This window comes from Phasianus colchicus, chromosome 1, assembly GCF_987193195.1.
Source record: "Phasianus colchicus chromosome 1, bPhaCol1.hap1.1, whole genome shotgun sequence".
Taxonomy (NCBI): domain Eukaryota; kingdom Metazoa; phylum Chordata; class Aves; order Galliformes; family Phasianidae; genus Phasianus; species Phasianus colchicus.
Genome location: NC_143436.1, coordinates 60,605,252 through 60,622,708, shown reverse-complemented (window position 1 = coordinate 60,622,708; position 17,457 = coordinate 60,605,252). Strand labels below are relative to the sequence as shown.

The 17,457-nt window shown below is 45.5% G+C and overlaps 1 protein-coding gene across 1 annotated transcript; it reads right to left on the bottom strand.

The window, feature by feature from the left end:
• Positions 1 to 1,977: 1,977 nt before the first annotated feature.
• OVCH1 (ovochymase 1) lies at positions 1,978 to 11,844 on the bottom strand. The gene is made up of 9 exons (XM_090137885.1): positions 11,655 to 11,844; positions 9,194 to 9,362; positions 8,471 to 8,604; positions 7,320 to 7,445; positions 7,028 to 7,158; positions 5,942 to 6,035; positions 4,181 to 4,309; positions 2,878 to 2,987; positions 1,978 to 2,019 (listed from the first exon to the last, which is right to left on the bottom strand). Exons 1-9 carry the CDS (start codon positions 11,842 to 11,844, stop codon positions 1,978 to 1,980), a joined length of 1,125 nt encoding a protein of 374 aa, XP_089994011.1.
• Between the last annotated feature and the right edge of the window lie 5,613 nt (positions 11,845 to 17,457).

Sequence of the window (17,457 nt, the reverse complement as noted above, 5' to 3'; positions counted from 1 at the left end):
ATTACAATTTCTACTAGACTTTTTCTTTTTTTAAAGGGGGAAGCCACGAGGAAGAGAAAGAAAAAGGGACTTTCTGCTGGAAATCACTGAAGCCTCCTGGATTTTGCTTTCTTAAAGTCTATCAGACAAAACCTCAACATGCATGGAATATTTTCCACAAAGGAGCTATAGTTAAAGGGCCACCAGAACAAGTGTAGGAACCAAGAGACAGGGATCTTGCAGTTACCTCATCTGGCCTCTGCATTGCTGTACTTGAGAGGAGAATTGTCACAGCTCAGATTTGTCCAAGAAATGCTCTGTGCAAGAACAGGGCACAGCTGGTGATGAAACTCAATCTAGATCTGGAATCAAGAGACTGATTTGAAGGTTTGCTTATGAGTATTGATGAAGACTGAGCGCAGGCTGAAAATCAAAAGGCATTAGTCAGTTGTGTTCTATTGTACACGTGAAGTAGCACCCTACCATAAGATTGTGATATTGAGCAGAACCTGCATTTTAGCTTGACAGCACCTCGATAAAAATTACTTTGCCTTTTATTTACTCAGCTGTTCTTACCAGCTTGCCTCATGATTTCACAGAGAGTAGTTAGATCTTGGACATTGCTGTAATAAAAAACAATTCAAGTCTTCAAAGATTATCTTGAAGAGCACGCCTTGAAAGGGATTCCAAACCAGCTACAATTAGGAAATATTTATTTCACTAGGAAGAGATAGGACTCAATGTGCAAGTGAAGAACATCCTCTTCTCCACAGGCATCACGGACATTATTGTCCAGAGAAACAATACTACAATTCCTGATCTCACTTCCTAGCATCACCGCACATTGCATCTGCAGTACAGACTGGCTGCCTCACACTCACGTAAGCAGTGTCCATTTCAGGGACAGCAGGTTGTTGGAGTTTTAGCTGTCATTTGCTACTTGCCATTCTCTGTCCTGGCCAGCTCCTTCTCCCAGGGGACCTACCAATGCTTGTAGGCAGACACCTTCAGGAACACTCCCCTCTAGTTGCTTAGCTCAGCTCCCACCATCATGGGGAATAATTCTAGGTTAGGTCTGGGCACAAGAATAGAATAGAGATGGAAGTGTATATTCCATTGATAATGAGCAACATGCAAAAATCAGATCTACCTTCTTCCATCCAGATGCAGTGCAGAGGGAAGAGGAAGACGACATCTCAGGGCTGTTGGGCAGAAACAGCAGTCTCACAGCAGTGGTGCACTCCAGTGGGACATCCAGCTGCATCAGGGCAATGTCAGAGTCATAGCTCACCGTGTCAAATGGAGAGGCAGTACATTGGAGGGTCAGGGCAAAGAAGGGACAAGTTGCCCTGTAAGTGCATCCTGAACACATACCTATAAAGGAGGAGGGAAAAATCCCAAAGAATGACCAAACTCATTAAAAAGAAACAAATAAGGTGCATGGACTTCAAATGGAAATCCCTCACTTTTCAGTTGAGAATATTGCCAGGACACATTATTTAGATCTCCTGAGCCTACAGAGATGGCTGACTGTAGCACTGTGCAAATACAAGGTGATAAGCTGTGCAAATACAAACCAATAATTTTTTTAGAGTGAGTCACTTCTTTTCCACATGTATTTCTTCCTCCTCCCCATTAGAAGAGAAAAGTCAGCAACCTTTTTATAGACAGATATATTGCTCAGCACCAAGAGAGTAAGATATCGAGGACACTCAGTCATCTGCCAGATTTTTAAGTCTTTACCACAAGTAATAAGAACCAGGTATAAAATACACTTCCAGAAGCTGTAAGTTGCCTCAGTGAGACCAAGTTACTGTACTTCCTTTCTCACTGCTGAAGCTGTGCTACCACCAGTCATTTTACCTTGCTGCCAAGACAGCTTTCTTTGTGTACCCAGATCTCTTTTGAGAAATATGGTAAGGACAAATGTATCACAGACAACATTTCTCACGTTCTTGCTTGTTTTTTACCTGTTCTGTTGAATCTTTTAGGGCTCTATCATGGTCTACTGTCACAGTCCGGAGTCAGGGTTTCTTGGATCTGTATAATGAGAGCAAACATATTGGAGCTACTTATAGTCAATTGTTCAGCTTCCTTATTCAGCAGTCATACATCCCTTCTGGCTCTTCTCTAATTAGTCACTTATTCCCAGGACTGCCGAGCAAGAGCTTCTCGCCACAACAAATGCATTGCATCAGTTTTGGCTCTGTTACAGCTCTGATCACAGATAGTCCAATTAACTTGAACAGATCTCAGAGGCAAGACAAAGTCGTTGCTATCTCCCAAAACACTGTTCACAGGAGGAAGGGCAGAAGGGAAGTTTCAGAGATGTGAATACAATCTGTAGCTCTCTGGCTGCTTTCTCTCCAGCCCAGAGGAACACACAGCGTGAGCAGAGGCAACAGTTGGACACACTCATGGTGGCACACAGTGGGCAGCTGTCAGGATCGATATGGGGCTGATGACAACCCCATCACACTGGTAGTCTCAAAAGAGGTTCAGAGCAGCATGCTGCAGCCAGATGTGAGGAAAGGCCTACTCAGCCCTAATAACACCACTGTGGGAAGGCCACGGATGTCTGCAAGATACAGAAAAATGGCTGCACATTTGCAGGCAAGTTTCTTGTTTTTCTAGATAACCTTACACAGTGGATATAGGTAGGTCAAAGATGCAAAAGACACCAAATTTGCCCTGTCTGGAAGTGGTGTAAGAAGGAAAAACAGACACTTGAAAGCTTGAATCTTAAGGAGTTTAGCACTTAAGAGAGAAAATAAGGCTCAGGAACTGCAAGAAGTTCTCTCTCACCCTCTAGCTCTGTGGCCCCAAACTCAACAGGAAGCACATGCAGCCAGAATAAAGAGAGCATATCACATGCATGTGAAATCAAAGATTGGTTACCTCCTTATTACTTTTCTTTCCGGGAAATAGTGCACAAAAGGATTTGAGATCAACAAGAACCTGCCTCGCTGCAAAATCCCTCTTACACACTGGGGGAGAGACTTTCAGACCTGCAAGAGGGAAAGTAAGAGTTAGTTCTTAGTCAGATTAATAGATGTGCTGTCCCCTCAAAAACACCCACTCTAAGAGAGATGTTATTCATCTCGCCAAGCAGCAGCTGGCATACAGTCATGAAAACAGAAAGCTGTGACAGCAGACTAGGTCCCAGGTTCGTGACTCTCTTCTATGACTATATTTTCAAATGGATTGTAGAATCATAGAATTGTTTGAGTTGGAAGGGACCCTTAAAGGCCATCTGGTCCAACTCCCCTGCAGTGAACAGGGACACCCACAGGTAGATCAGGTTGCTCAGAGCTCCATCCAGCCTGACCTTGGGTGTCTCCAGGGGTGGGACATCCACCACTTCTCTGGGCAACCTGCTCCAGTGCCTCACCACTCTGATTGTAAAATACTTCCTTATATCCAACCTAAATCTCTCCTCTTTTATCTTGAAACCATTCCCCTTTGTCCTGTCACAACTGACCCTGCTAAAGAGTCCGTTCCCTTCCTTCTTTCAGTCCCCCTTCAGATACTGAAAGGCTGCTCTCATATCTCCCCAGAGCCTTCTCTTCTCCAGGCTGAACAGCCCCAGCTCTCTCAGCCTGTCCTTGTAGGAGAGATGTTCTGTCCTTTGGATCATTTTTGTGGTCCTCCTCTGGATGCACTCCAGCAGGTCTGTGTTTTTCCTGTACTGAGGACTCCACATCTGGGTGCAGTACTCCAGGTGAGGTCTCACCACTGCAGAGCAGAGGGGGAGGATCACCTCCCTCACCCTTCTGGCCACACTTCTTTTGATGCAGCCGAGGATATGGTTGGCTTTCCAGGCAGTGAGAGCACATTGCTGGCTGATGCCCAGCTTGCCATCCACCAGTACCCCCAGGTTCTTTTCAGCAAGGCTGTGCTCCATCCTTACACCCCCCAGCTTGTATTGATAGTGGGAGTTATCAGAATAATAACATTAACAAGGCTGTTTGTTTCAGATATTAGAAGTTAGTCATCTAATTTCCCTGACAGACATAAGAAAAAAACAACCTTAAATCTTCTCCTTTATTCAGGGCTGACAGCTCTGCCACAAGCAGTTACTCTGTTTTAAAATTATCTTGACATAATGAGCAGGATTAGGTTAAAAAATAGGCTTGGCTGTCTAAGAATAGATGCAAATGGTGCAGACATTGTTAGACACAGCAGGCATCTTTCTACTAACCTGAATGAATAAAAGTGAGATGGGCTCTGAATCCTCTGAAGCTGTTCTCCCCATCACTTCCAAAATGCACCAGCATAGTATTTCCTGGACTCAGCACTGGTTTGGGAGCTGAGAATCCACAGAGATTAGCTGCAGGAAGGAACAAGATGTATTTTTAAGATGAGAATTGATACCCCTTAAGCACTTGTGTTTTTAGCTAACCTAGGTTTCTAAAAAACACATAAAACTTTTGGACTTGATCACTTTTTGAAAAAGTTCTTGATTTGTTAAGAAGAAAAACTTGTATGACAATGGTAGTCAGTGACATCAGCAAGAAATATCAGACAGAATTTATCTCCTTCAAACATATTACAGACATGCAAAAATAATCCCAGCTTTCTAATGGTGGAATTACAACGGATAGTGTGAATGCCTTCCACTGCACAAAGAACCTTTGCTTGAGGACTATTTGCCACCACTGTGATGGTACCTGCAGAATTTCTCCTGAATGATCTACTTGTGAAGCTGATGTGCCCACAGCACATCTATTGGAAGTTTCTTCTTCCCTTGGAGAACATACCATTTTTGTACAGCATCTGGAATTCCCATTGCTGCAGCTGGACAGGAAGTTTGTACTCTATTCCCAAGCAGCTTTCCTGTAAGAATGTGAATTTCCTACAGCAAAACTGAACTGGAAAGCATTGAGTGAAATGCTTTGGAATGCTGACATTCTCCCCTAGAAGATTACAAGTTTGATTTTGCCAGCCTTCTCCCCTCCCGTGTAAGTACACACTGATTTCCAATGGAAAGCAGATTTCTTTTCAAGGGAGTTGTAATGTTAATATTCATTCAGCACTTGGTAAACATATGCAACTAAATTACCACTACAAAACAGATGGGAAAATAATAGAAGCAATTTGCCAAAGATCATTTGTAAATACAGGACAGTTTGGGCCTCTGATCCAGATTTTTTGGTATAAAGAACTGGACATCTCATCACCCTACTTTGTTTTTTTGGTTCACATATAGGCTTGTAAAGATGTAGCCAGAATTCAACTCAGTCTTCACTTCTGAGTGCCAGATTGCTTTTCACCTTAAAAATAGATATCAAGCTCTGCTAAAGTGAGTGTTGTGCCTGGAAACTGTTTTTGAAAGAAGTTGTGGTGTTACAGTATGCTTTCTTTTTGTTCAAGCAGGAGGAACATCTGGAAATATATATTCAAGAAAATTAAGAACATTTATTTCGTTAAAGATTGTTATGTTGATAAAACTGAAGCAGATAGAAAGTGAAGAATTAAGAAAATATTTCCTTCTGAAAGCATTGGAAAGAGATGCCTCAGGTTAGCAATTTTTTTCATTAATGAAATCCCAACCAAATTAGCTGAATTCATAAAGAATTCACATCCATTGCAGTGGAATTAGACACCAATTGACAACCATGCTTTTCCTCTGCCTTACTTTAAACATTTGTCTTTTTAATGAAACTCAGAGCAACGTTGCACTTGCTCTCTCCTTTGATAGAGATGCAGAGCAGTAGTGTGCTCTGCAGCAGAACATGAGCATGGTCCTGTACAAAGCCCCTCAACACCATCCAGCAACTTGGAAAAGCAATGCCTCAACTAGGACGTGGGATCTCCTGTGCCAATGGTACACTTGGCCGTGATAGGCAAGATAGAAGTGCTTACACCACTCTTCCTGTGATATCACATTAACAGAACATATTTTGGTGATGTGGCACCTGTTTCCACAAGGATTTCCATTTTTGAAAGTATTAATGCTCACCCAACTCATTTTCATCTTCTTCATCACTGTAAACAGCAACTGAACTGTAAATGCAGCCTGGGCTAAGTTCAACTGCAAAGTCCTCAAACTCCAGCTGTGAAGAGAACAAGCAGGAGGGAATCATCAAGAATGGAGTAGTAACTGAAGCACTTAACCTTCTTAACCATGGGCTAGAGAAAAGTCACTTTTAGGAATGCCAGTGTGGCTTTCCTTGGCAAGCGAGTCACATTTTGCATTAGAACAGTCTGTGGGCAGTCTTGACCTAATAGTGCAGACTGCTCCTCTATGTGGGGCTACAGACAGCTGCAGAGGATGGATCTGGCCTAAGTCTCGCCTTAAGGGATTTCTCCTGTTATCTCTACTGGGACACTCCAAGCCTTATACTTTAGAAGGGTATCCCCTGTAGAATGCTCTTTCAAGAGCTTTTTCTTTGTTTGCTTTGGTTTTAATCCAGACCAAAAGACCTAACACCAACAGAGCAGTGGTAACCAAAAGAATAGTTTTTCATACCCAAGGGCATCCCGAGGCTTAACATTGTTTTTCCACCCCTTCACCAAGGCAGAAGGGGGGAAACATGTTCCAAACAACATAAGATGACAACACAGAACAACGCCAGTTGGATGCTTGCTGCACTCTAACAGAGATGTGCAGTAAAACTAAAGAGATATGCTGGTACTATGTATGGGAACCATCACTACACTGCCCACACACAAGAATAAACAGCTTGGTATGGGGCTAAGGAACAGCCTGGGGTTATTAGCACTGCCACAAGGAAAAAGCTGGCTGTTCACAACATGGTCTCTACCTCTTCTTTGCCTTCAAATGCTCTGGATTTCAAGATAAAGCTATGTAGTGATGAGACTGGTGCCAACAGACTTAAAGCACTTAGAACAGTCACAGCAGCCCCGCACACTGGTTCAGAGGTGACGTTTAATTGACAAAATACGCCCAGTAAAGAGTCAGCGACCTAGAAACCTTACAATTTATGTTCTTGCGTGTCACAGATGTTTCTGGCAGGATTTTATTGAATCACTCCCCTGAATGATTCTCAGTGCAGAGGTTTAAGTGCAGTTTCTCCTTTATTACCTTTACAGCATACTCTGCTGGAGCCTCAATGAGCCAGTGGCACTTCGCGTTCCTGGGATACAAGCCAGGGTAATTAGCAGCATCAATCTTTCTCTTTTCCACCAGTATTGCAACACTCCCACAGCCCAAACCTACAGTACAGAGAGAGAGAACAGAGACAATTTAATGATCGACAGTACACAGTGCTTTTTAATAAAACCACACCAACACTAAAGTTAGGGGGGTTTTGTTATTTATTTTAAGAGGGTCAGAAAGGAAAGGGTAGGAGTTTCTACAGTGTAGGTGTGTTCACCTGCTTCAGAGTCCTTATGGACAGCCATGATGGCGAGCTTGAACCCACAGCTAGCATCATTCCCATCAGAAACAAACATAATGGTGGCCCAGCAGAGGGCTGGGAACATGTCCCCACAGACCTTATCTGAGGGAGACAAGGATTTGGTGGCAGAGGTGGTCATAGCAACTATTCAGGCAAATATCACAGTGATTCATTAAGGTAGATCCCTCTGTGAAGCTGTCAGCCCATGCTAAATGCAGACACTGTTCAGCTTTCTCTACCTATAAAATATTTAGAGGCTGTAGAGAAAAACTGGAGAATGGACTTCGTCCAAAACAACCATATGAAGAACTGAGTGCTCCTAGAGGATGAATTGTGGACTACGGATGATGGGTTATTACAGCACACTGCCACTAGTACTGAGAGGAGAGAAGTAGTCAGTATTTGCTTGAAATATTTATTCTCTATCAGTTCAATATTAAAGCACCTTAGAGAGGGGCAAGAGGCTGCTTCTTTTGGTCTCACCTCTACAGTTACTCAGTAATCTGTACATTTCCTGGGCCACGTAAACAGTTTGGAACCAACAAATAACCATCCTTTCTGAGCTGTTTCTCCAACACGCCTGCTGGCAATGCTTAACACATCAGAAAGTCACCTGGCTATGCACCAGTTAAGCAAGAATAAGCACTCAGCTTACTCTGCTATCCATAGTCCATAGGAATAAAACAGGTATGGGAGGGACAAGGAATGCTGGGCATGGTGAATTATATACAGCTGAAAGACACTGTTGAAACACTTCAGGCCACCACATTACATTAGATGCCAGGACAAATATGAACTGCCCAGGGAAGTGGTGCAGTCACTGTTCCTGGAGGCATTCAAGAAATGTTTAGATGTTGTACTAACAGACATGGTCTAGTAAGGAAATACTGGTGATAGGTGAGCAGTTGGACTGGATGATCTTGGGGGTATTTTCCAACCTTGGTGATTCTTTGCTTCTATGATTTTATGTCCCTCAGCCCCACTTGGGTATCACCTCCAGCTTGTCAGATTCATAGCATGCAATAAAAAGGGCTTCTCAAAGCCAACTAGATTTGCTGTTCTTCATGATGATTAATTAAAAAAATCAGAACCCGTGCCTCTCACTTCCCTAAAGCACCCAGACTTACTGATCGCCTCTCTTCTGCTTGAGTAAAGGGACACATAGTCACAGTCACATCCAACATGGTACGCTACATCTAATTTGGTGAAGTAGATCAGTATTGTTTTCTCCTCCGGTAATGTTATATTCCACATGCACGGGCTAGAAGAAAACAATAGCAAAGGCATGAATCTCAATGGCTGAGCTTAGACATGAGCTGTCACACCTTGGACTGGGAACCTTCAGTAATTACTTTTCTGCAAGCAAGTACCAGAAGCCGACAGCTGGTATCTCCAACTACACTCTTTATCATCCGAGAAGTGCAGAGGAGTGCTGTGAATTTGCCCAGCACTAGGTGGGGACCAATGTTTCCTTACAGCAGCAATAGCTTAGTGCTGTGCTACTGACACTGCCAGCCCAGTTATCTCATTTCTGTGCCTCTTGCAAGAGCTGAAAGCTTCTTTGTGCAAGCTGACACAGACATGGATGAGCCACAAAGGGCACAACAGATGTCAAGCCAGCCACAGCCATTTTGTGTGCACAGCCCAGACACAAGCTCTGTTACAAATGGACTTTGTGTCATCCTTTCCTTGTGGAGAGGATTCCCATTACCCTGCCCAGCAAGCACAGGGGAATTTGCATCGCTGCTGTAATCTGGACACTGCCAGCAGCAGTTGGTGCTTCTGAGCCATGGGAAACACTTTGGTGGGTGCCCAGGAGAAAGGCAGCAGTTGGCTGCTCAGGCAGATACCTGTTGTCAGGGTAGCTGTTCTGAACACGGCCACTTTCTCCAAACACCAGCAAGCCCTGGAGACTGCACAGCTCCAGCATAGGAAAGGGGCTTTGAACAGCAGCTAGGGAGAGAAAAGCATTGTACAGGGTATTCCAATGCAGGCACAGTCCTGTCAAACCAGAAGTACCTGACAAAGTTGAGAGAAAACTCTAAAGGTTGCACACAATTTCTTCCCTAAAGTCCTCCTTAAAAATCCCCAGCATTTCAGCATTTGTCTTGCCAATACAGCAGGCCTGCGTTCACTCAGCCTACTAAGAGCTGACGTGGCTGTTCCAAGCTTATTTTTCAGCACAATTTTTATAACTTTCTGTCCTTGATCTTCTATGGGCATTTGATCCACGTGGATGCCAATAGCTCTGCTTCACACAGGCGAAAGCAGTCACTTTGTAGGCACGCAGCTCCTACTCCTTGCAGTTATTTTTTCCCCAATTACCAGGCCCATACTCAGCTGCAGACAGAAACCTTTTGAAAGAGTAACAATTATGGGGCTTTAGCAAAGCCATAATGGGTTGGGTATTATTTAATACCTCGACTTTGATGGCTGTGACAGAAATATCGCCATCTCCTTAATGACTTGCATTAGCACTGTAATCATCTGTACAGAAAAATTCGAGTGGCCTGCAGTGAGCCCCCAGACCTGTGCCCAGCTATAAAAGGCACTTGTGATAAGTCACTACAACTGCTGCACACCTCTTCCCACATGTGATCAAAGTTGTGTTTGATTAGGAGATAACCCCCATCAATCCTGCATGCTGTTATAGGAGCACAACCACAGCTTGGTTCTGGAGCTGGCTGGCACTCAAAGGGAGTTTTATTAGGGCAGAAGTGATATGCAGCACTCTGGGTTACTTCTCCCAACTGGAAGGGCTGCATCCATCCAGGAACATATCAGCTTGAGTAGCCTTCTGCTTTTCCTTCAGAGTAGGAAGGATTGTTTGAGTTGAATGGGATCCCTAAAGGCCAACTGATCCAACCCCCTGCAGTGATCAGGGACACCCACAGGTAGATCAGGTTGTTCAGAGCCCCATCCAACCTGACCTTGGGTGTTTCCAAGGATGGGGCATCCACCACCTCTCTTGGCAACCTGCTCCAGTGCCTCATCAACCTTACTGTAAAATACTTCTTTAAATCCAACCTAGATCTCTCCTCTTTTAGCTTGAAACTACTTCTCTTGTCCTATCATAACACACTCTGCTAAAGAATCTGTCTCCTTCCTTCTTATAGCCCCCTTCAGACACTGAAAGGCCGCTCTCAGATCTCCCCAGAGCCTTCTTTTCCCAAGGCTGAATAGCTTTGGCTCACATTTACCTCATAGGGAAAATATTCCATCCCTTGGATCTCTTTGGATCATTTTTGTGGCCCTCCTCTGGATGCTCTCACAGGTCCGCATCTCTCCTGTGTTGAGGACTCCACACCTGAATGCACTGCTTCAGCTGAGGCCTCACCAGCGCAAAGCAGAGGGGCAGGATCACCTTCCTCGCCTTGCTGCAGGTCAGATCTGCTATTAACATGGGATTTCCATATGGGGACATGTCTACCTCAACATTTGGTTCTCCCATAAAGGTAAAGAAATAATAAAAATGCTTTGCTGCTGATGCATCAACTTGAAACTAGAGAGAAATGCTGTGGGTGGAGCAAAAGGACAATGCTAGTCCCCGTTTTGCTGAATAGATAGGAGAGAAAAAAGCACTTCTGGGCACCACACCAACCTGTGTCCAGGTGCCATCGGCCCTCAGACAGCCAAGGGGCCCTCCAGAACCACCCTATTGTATGTACACAGGGTATCTCATTCCTCCCAGCCTCCTGGTAGCACTGTCTGCACCACACTCCCCCATCACATCCCACAGGTATGTGCTGTCCCTAGGAGGACTGCTAGGGAATAGGGGTGACAGACATGTTTGGATGAGCCCCAAAGCACAGGGGACGTGGAAGTGCTGCTGAGCTGGGGAGAGACAGGAGCAGTCACTGCCCCAACTGCTTCACTGCACCCTGGGATCAAGAGAAGGTTTTTAGAGAAGGAATCACCAGGAGTAGCCCTTGAAATTACAGATTCAGGCATTTTCATCTCCATTAGAGTCTATCATTCATTCTTAAGTAGAAGGGAACCTTGTAGGGACAGCTCTGCTTGCACAAGGCTCAGCTATCCACACATTAATATGCACAGTAGTACTGTGAAGCACAACCTTTGCTAATGAGCTCCAAGGTCCCGTGCTGCAGGAAAATGCTGATCTGTACATCTCATCCAGGGAACAGTCCTCTCACAAACAGAGGATCCCTGACAAGAGAGGTGTATCCTGTCAGGTGGAGAATCAAACTACTCCTTTTCTTGTATTTCTGCTTCTGAAACAAAATGCCTCCTCTCCCTTATGCACTACCCTTTCTCTCTGGAGTGACCAGAGGTCCCTGCAAGTTCACTCACCCTCAGACACCTTGCCCCAGCCACTGGCCATGTACAGCATCCCAGACTCAAAGTCTTCACCCATGTGGGGGAGGGAGACAGGCTGGACTTCATCCCCTGCAGAAAGAAGGGCGCACAGATTAACTCGGTACTTCCAGGAGGACATCTGTTTTACAGGTACAGACAACATTCTTTGGTCACACTGCTCCATACTTTCCCATTTTCTCTTTCTTTGGTAGCCCCGCTTGCAGCAGGGGATGGAATTAGATGACCTTTGAGGTCCCTTCCAACCCAAGCCAGTCTGTGATTCTATGACTCTTCCCAGAACACTGAAGCCACACGTAGGTATTTAAGAATTAGAAGTACAAACTGAAGTTAGTCATGTGTTATAAGCTTTGCACTGAGGCATGGCAAATTCACTGAGGGATCAGGAAGAGTTAGCTGCCTCTGAATGCTGACTTCAGCAGAAGAATACTTGGAAAGGGGACAAGAGGAAGGTGGGGAACAGCATGACAGATCAGGAAAGCACATGGCCTCCACATCAGTCTCACACAGTGTGGGAACAGCACGGCATTTGGGAAATACTGTGCATCATTCTCCTCCCTGAGGACCAGTGCTGGATGTTGCTGACCAACTTGCTGCCACCCTAAACAGACCAACGAGGCGTTGCTGGATCCCTGGTCTTGACAATCCCCTGCTTTATAAACCATTTGCTAGGATTTTTCCCTATACTACCACTCACTTCCCCATCCTCCCTGCATTCCTTAGCTGCTCAGAATTTGTAACAGATCCATTGACAGCATTTGGCCTCTTGCTGCCTTAATGTTCCTTCAGCTATACGTATGTTGAACCAGCTCCTCCAATAATTGGATCAAGACAGTTCTGAAACAACTGTTTCTTGGGTCTTACTTCCTAGGTTCCTACCATTACAGGTGAAAAGCAAGGCTACCACCACCAAGTCAAACTACCTCAGCTCAGACTGCCTAGCCAGCATGAGAAGTGACAGATGGTTATTTTATGTTGGCTGATCTGTCATCTAATGGCTACGATCAGGCATGACCAGTTCACTGCATCTTGGCATGGCTGTATATAGCTCAGGGAACTGTTTTTAAAAACCTGGGAGATGAAGCTCACATCACTTCCCTAACACTGAGGCCCTAAAATCACCTCCAAAGACTTTGCATGCAGAAGCAAGCAGGCTTTAAGGAGCTGCAGGCGTAGAACAGCCACATCACAGCTCATATAGCACAGCTAATTAAACCAGAGGTGCACAATGACACATGAGATGGGGACACTCCTGCCTGTCCACCCATTGCAGGTGACACATCCCCACAGTTGCCAACAGGCTCTTCTGAAATCTCTTAATTGAAAAAAAAAAAAAACCCACACTATGTGGGAAGGAGTTGCTGCCACAATGCAAAATATTTCCTGCCAGTTCCCATGAAGGCACAGGTGCTGCAACCCTGAAACACGCTACTATGCTGGGAACTGGTTTTGGCCCTCAGTCACAGGACTCCCAGCTGGGCTGACTTCACTTCAGCAGCCATGCAGAGAATCCAGTGATCTCAGTGGAAAAGCTGCACTTCGCTTTAAGTTGATAAACAGGCTTGTTTCATCTGCTGCCCATCGAGCCACTGCTCATGCACGGCCATATGGAGCTGCCAGAAGATGTCCCAGCAGATTCCTCTACAGCCAGCCTGGATGGGGAGAATACAGTGGCTATTGCCTTGGGCCTCACCAACCTCAGTGCTGGTTTCAGCCCTGAAACACCAAGCTCAGACCTTGTTACCTGCAGTCCAGGATCTTACCATCACTAAGAATCACTAAATTTGGAAAAGACCACTAAGACCTTCTAGTCTAACAGTCAACCCATCACCACCAGAGGACCCCTCAGGGCATAACCACATGCAAAACTTTAAAAGCAATGGGAACTGAGCATCAGAGTCATTCTGGCCCCATAAATCCTCCTTCTCTGTTTGTTGTCAGTGCATTTAGGAGATAAGCAGAGGCAGACATTTAACAACTTTAGGAAGTTTTTTTGGGCAGCTTCACTATATAGATCCATGTAATGTTAAATAAGAGTATGCCTTCTATGCTTTTTCTGCATATTTGATAAGCAATATGACATCACAGTTCAACTGAGAGCAATCAGCTCCAGCAGAGTCAAGGTGCCATTCAGTATGTCTTTCAGCAATTAGGCAGCTATCCTATCAGAGCTGCATTACCCAACACATAGAAAATCGACAACTGGGGCCTCCAACAAGTGCCCCAGAAAGTTGCAGAGGGGGTTCACCGTAAGTCTTTGCTTCAACTTTTTTCAGTAAATAATTAACAATTTTCTTCATTTAAGGAAACCTTTCTTCTGGGAACACAGAAATAAGCTTGGGCAGCACAACAGCTAAGAGCAGAAGCACTGGCAATAGAAACAATGATGTGCTTTGCCATCAAGGTTCATCTTGCACGTTACAGTTTTTATTGTTGTCATTCTTGAACATCAGTCCTCAGAGGTGTTGCTCAAATTAAGAAGAAGCAGATGTGAAGTGGACTGGTCTGCAATTACAGCATAATGGATTGTAAAAGGGCTGGCAAAGGTGTCACTTATATCATTTCCCCTGCCCATTAAGAGGTCTTTAGCAAAGCTGGTCTTGCATTAAAAATACAGAAACCAAAGTGACTGCTATGGGTAATAGGACAGATGCCAGGGCTGCTTTTACCAGGAAGCTTCACTGCTGCTCCTTCTTTCTCAGAAATGCAGGCCCTTCAAAGGAAGTGTCGGATATGTTTTGAGATGAGGTAACTCCCATTTCCTTCCAACATGAGGTATCAAAGATCTGCCCAGCCTAGAAAAGCCATCTATGGCTGACCTGTAGCCTCCACCTTCAGCCCCAGCAGGTATTTGAAGGGAATGAAACCCTAGGAGACCCCAAAACAGAGGAGACTTCACACAGGTCCCACTCATCTTTTTTACTCCTGCAAGAGCATTCCTGGAGTTCAACACCAGCCAGGCATCCAGAGGAACCTACCCGAACCCAGCACACTGCCCTTTCTTCCCTCCTAAAAGGCTTTCCTGCCCTTCATGCTACCACCTGCACACGTTTCCAACCTGCTGCACGTGTAGGGTTTGGGTTTTGGGTAGAAGGAAGTGGTAAAAACTGTTTGCCAGAGACTGATCTGGCAACATGCAAAATAGAAGTGCCGCTCCCCCAGGACAGAGGCCCAGGACAGAGGCACCCAGTGTGGTGCCCCATAGATCTGCTGGGGCTGCCCCCCAGGCACTGTCTCTCCCCCTCCAACAATCCGAGAGTAGAACCCCAGCGGCAGAACATTCTCCGGGTTCTTCAGGTAGATGGGACAAAGTCCACTTCTGAGGATTGTTTAAACAATAGAAAGAAGAGTGCTGCTGTGAGGCAGATCTCTCATGCTCAACTGTGTCACCTCAGACATTCTGCAGATAGGGAATTAACAGAACAGCTCCCAGCTATCACGCATCTCCTGACTCCAGCCTGAGCTTCAAGTGATATGTAGGTACATGAAAATGCACAGAAATTACATTTCTTGATGAGAAGATGTACAGAAAAGTGAGGTCTCCTGTGAGGTACTTTCACAATGTGTGTGCATGCACAATCATAAGATAAATTTCAGGTTTCATCCAGTAGCCTAGTTACCCTTAACAGAATGCAACTGGAACGTAGGAAAATTTAGTAACAAGTGCAACAGATTATAATGGTGCTGCCTGACTTTATTCAAAGCACATGATTTCAAAGCTTCCTTATCTAAGCAGCGCCTTGCGGCGCTTAACCAGAGCAGCTAAAGTCATCCTGAAAGAGCTCATCTCTGAATCAAGCTGACCTAGCACTCAGTCTTGGCTTGGTCTGAAATGCACTGCAAGGAGACAAAGCTTTCTCACATTGCTTTTGGCATCAACTGTGCCTTAAAAATGCGAGCAACAAGCACAGGAAAAGTTTGAAGCGAGGCCAGCCAGGGATGGCTGGAGCTGATAAAGCTTCAGATGCTTCATTGAACTGTGCAGCAGGAGATAGATGCATGGTGATCCAATTTCCTGGAAAGAAGTGTAAAGGGAAAAGCCCAGCCATCCTCACTCAGTAGGGTGTAAGGTGCACTGACCAGCACAGAGGCAAGGTGTTTAAAACCGCTAGCTGCACAATGTGGGAGCACAAATTGCACATGGAGGGCCACAAAGCAAGGAGCCAACTGTAAGCACTCACACCAGGGGCCTGCTGCTGTGGGCTGGGTGGTTTCAGAGAGCCCCAGCTTCAGGTTTCTGCCTCCTTGGAGGAGAGAGGAACAGCATCTCTTCCTGCATTCCCTTCAGCTGGGCTGTGTGTGCACCAGCCAGAGTCACTCTGTTAATCACTTTGGCTCCTGTGTTTCTCATGGTATGAAGCCAAGGGGAGGGGTCACCTGCCCGTCCCAAGGTGGGAGACCAGGATAAAAGTTCATAGCAACTGAAGCAATTGGGGCTGTGTAGTCTGGGGAAGAGGAGGCTGAGGGGAGACCTCATTGCTTTCTTCTGGTATCTGAAAAGTGATTGCACTGAGAGCAGGGTTGGTCTCTTCTCACTGGTGACAGGTGACAGGACGAGGGGAAATAGCCTCAAGTTGCACCAGGGGAGGTTTCAGTTGGATATCAGGAAAAACTTCTTTACAGAAAGGGTTGTTAAGCACTGGAATAGGCTCCCCAGGGAGGTGGTTGAGTCACCATCCCTGCATGTGTTTATAAACCATTTGAATGTGGTTCTCAGGGGCATGATATAGTGGTGGGTTGTTAAAGGTAGGGTAGTTTGGCTAGGTTGTGGTTGGACTTGATGATCTTTAATTGGTCTTTTCCAACCTGAGCAATTCTATGATTTGTTTCCCTGCCCTTCAAACAATGTAACTGGGAGGCACTCATCATGTTTGCCCAGGCAAGAGCCTGAAATAACTCACTGGAGTCACCAGGAGAGAAAGCCTGATCCAAAATGTCACCAACAGCATTGCCCATCTGCTCTCATTTGGCTTTGGGCCACATCCTCTGCACAGCCTTGAATGCTCACACTTACTCTTTCCATCAGGACAGTGGCAAAGGAGAGCCCCACGGGCATTTGCACTGCTGTACTCGAGTGCCAGTGAGTTGAGGAGCCACATCTCTCCTCCTACTGCACAGCAGTGCCCCAAGACTCAGCAGCAACCACTGACCCTCCATCACAAGGCTGTGGGGATCCCTGCACAGCATCGTGGCTACAGAGAGGCTCTGAGCCTCTCGCCCCCTCCCTTCCCATACAGCATTTTATCACCTTGCTGTGTCACTCAGGCACCCACCGTTGGCCTCAAAGCATTTGACTACCACAGAAAGCTCAGTCACAACACCAGACACAATTTTCTAAGCCACTGACCTGGACCGAGCTCTCCCCAGCCTCTGCTGCTGACTGGCTCTTCTGGCAAGAGAGCGCGGTGATTATTGCTATAGCAGCAATCCTACTGCTGGAGTAGAAAATAGAGTGTATTAAGGTGGTAAATAACGGAGAAAACACCATACCCTTGGGCGGGGAAGAGAAACTGCAGTAGCAACAGTAGAAGAACCAACATCACAATGAACCAGGATGGGATGAATGGCAATTAGCTGGTATTCCATTTCTTGCCCCAGCTGGGCAGATCTTTTTGGCACTAGCTTCATTGCTAGGGTGAAGCTGCTCGAAGATCCACACTCTTCCCACCTCCCTTTTCAACCTGCCTTATGCTTGTCTTCCCCTCTTTAAAGTGCCTCTAGGAAATAATTATTTATATAGATGTGAGAGCAAATGGGGAGCTATAGATATGCTAGCCAC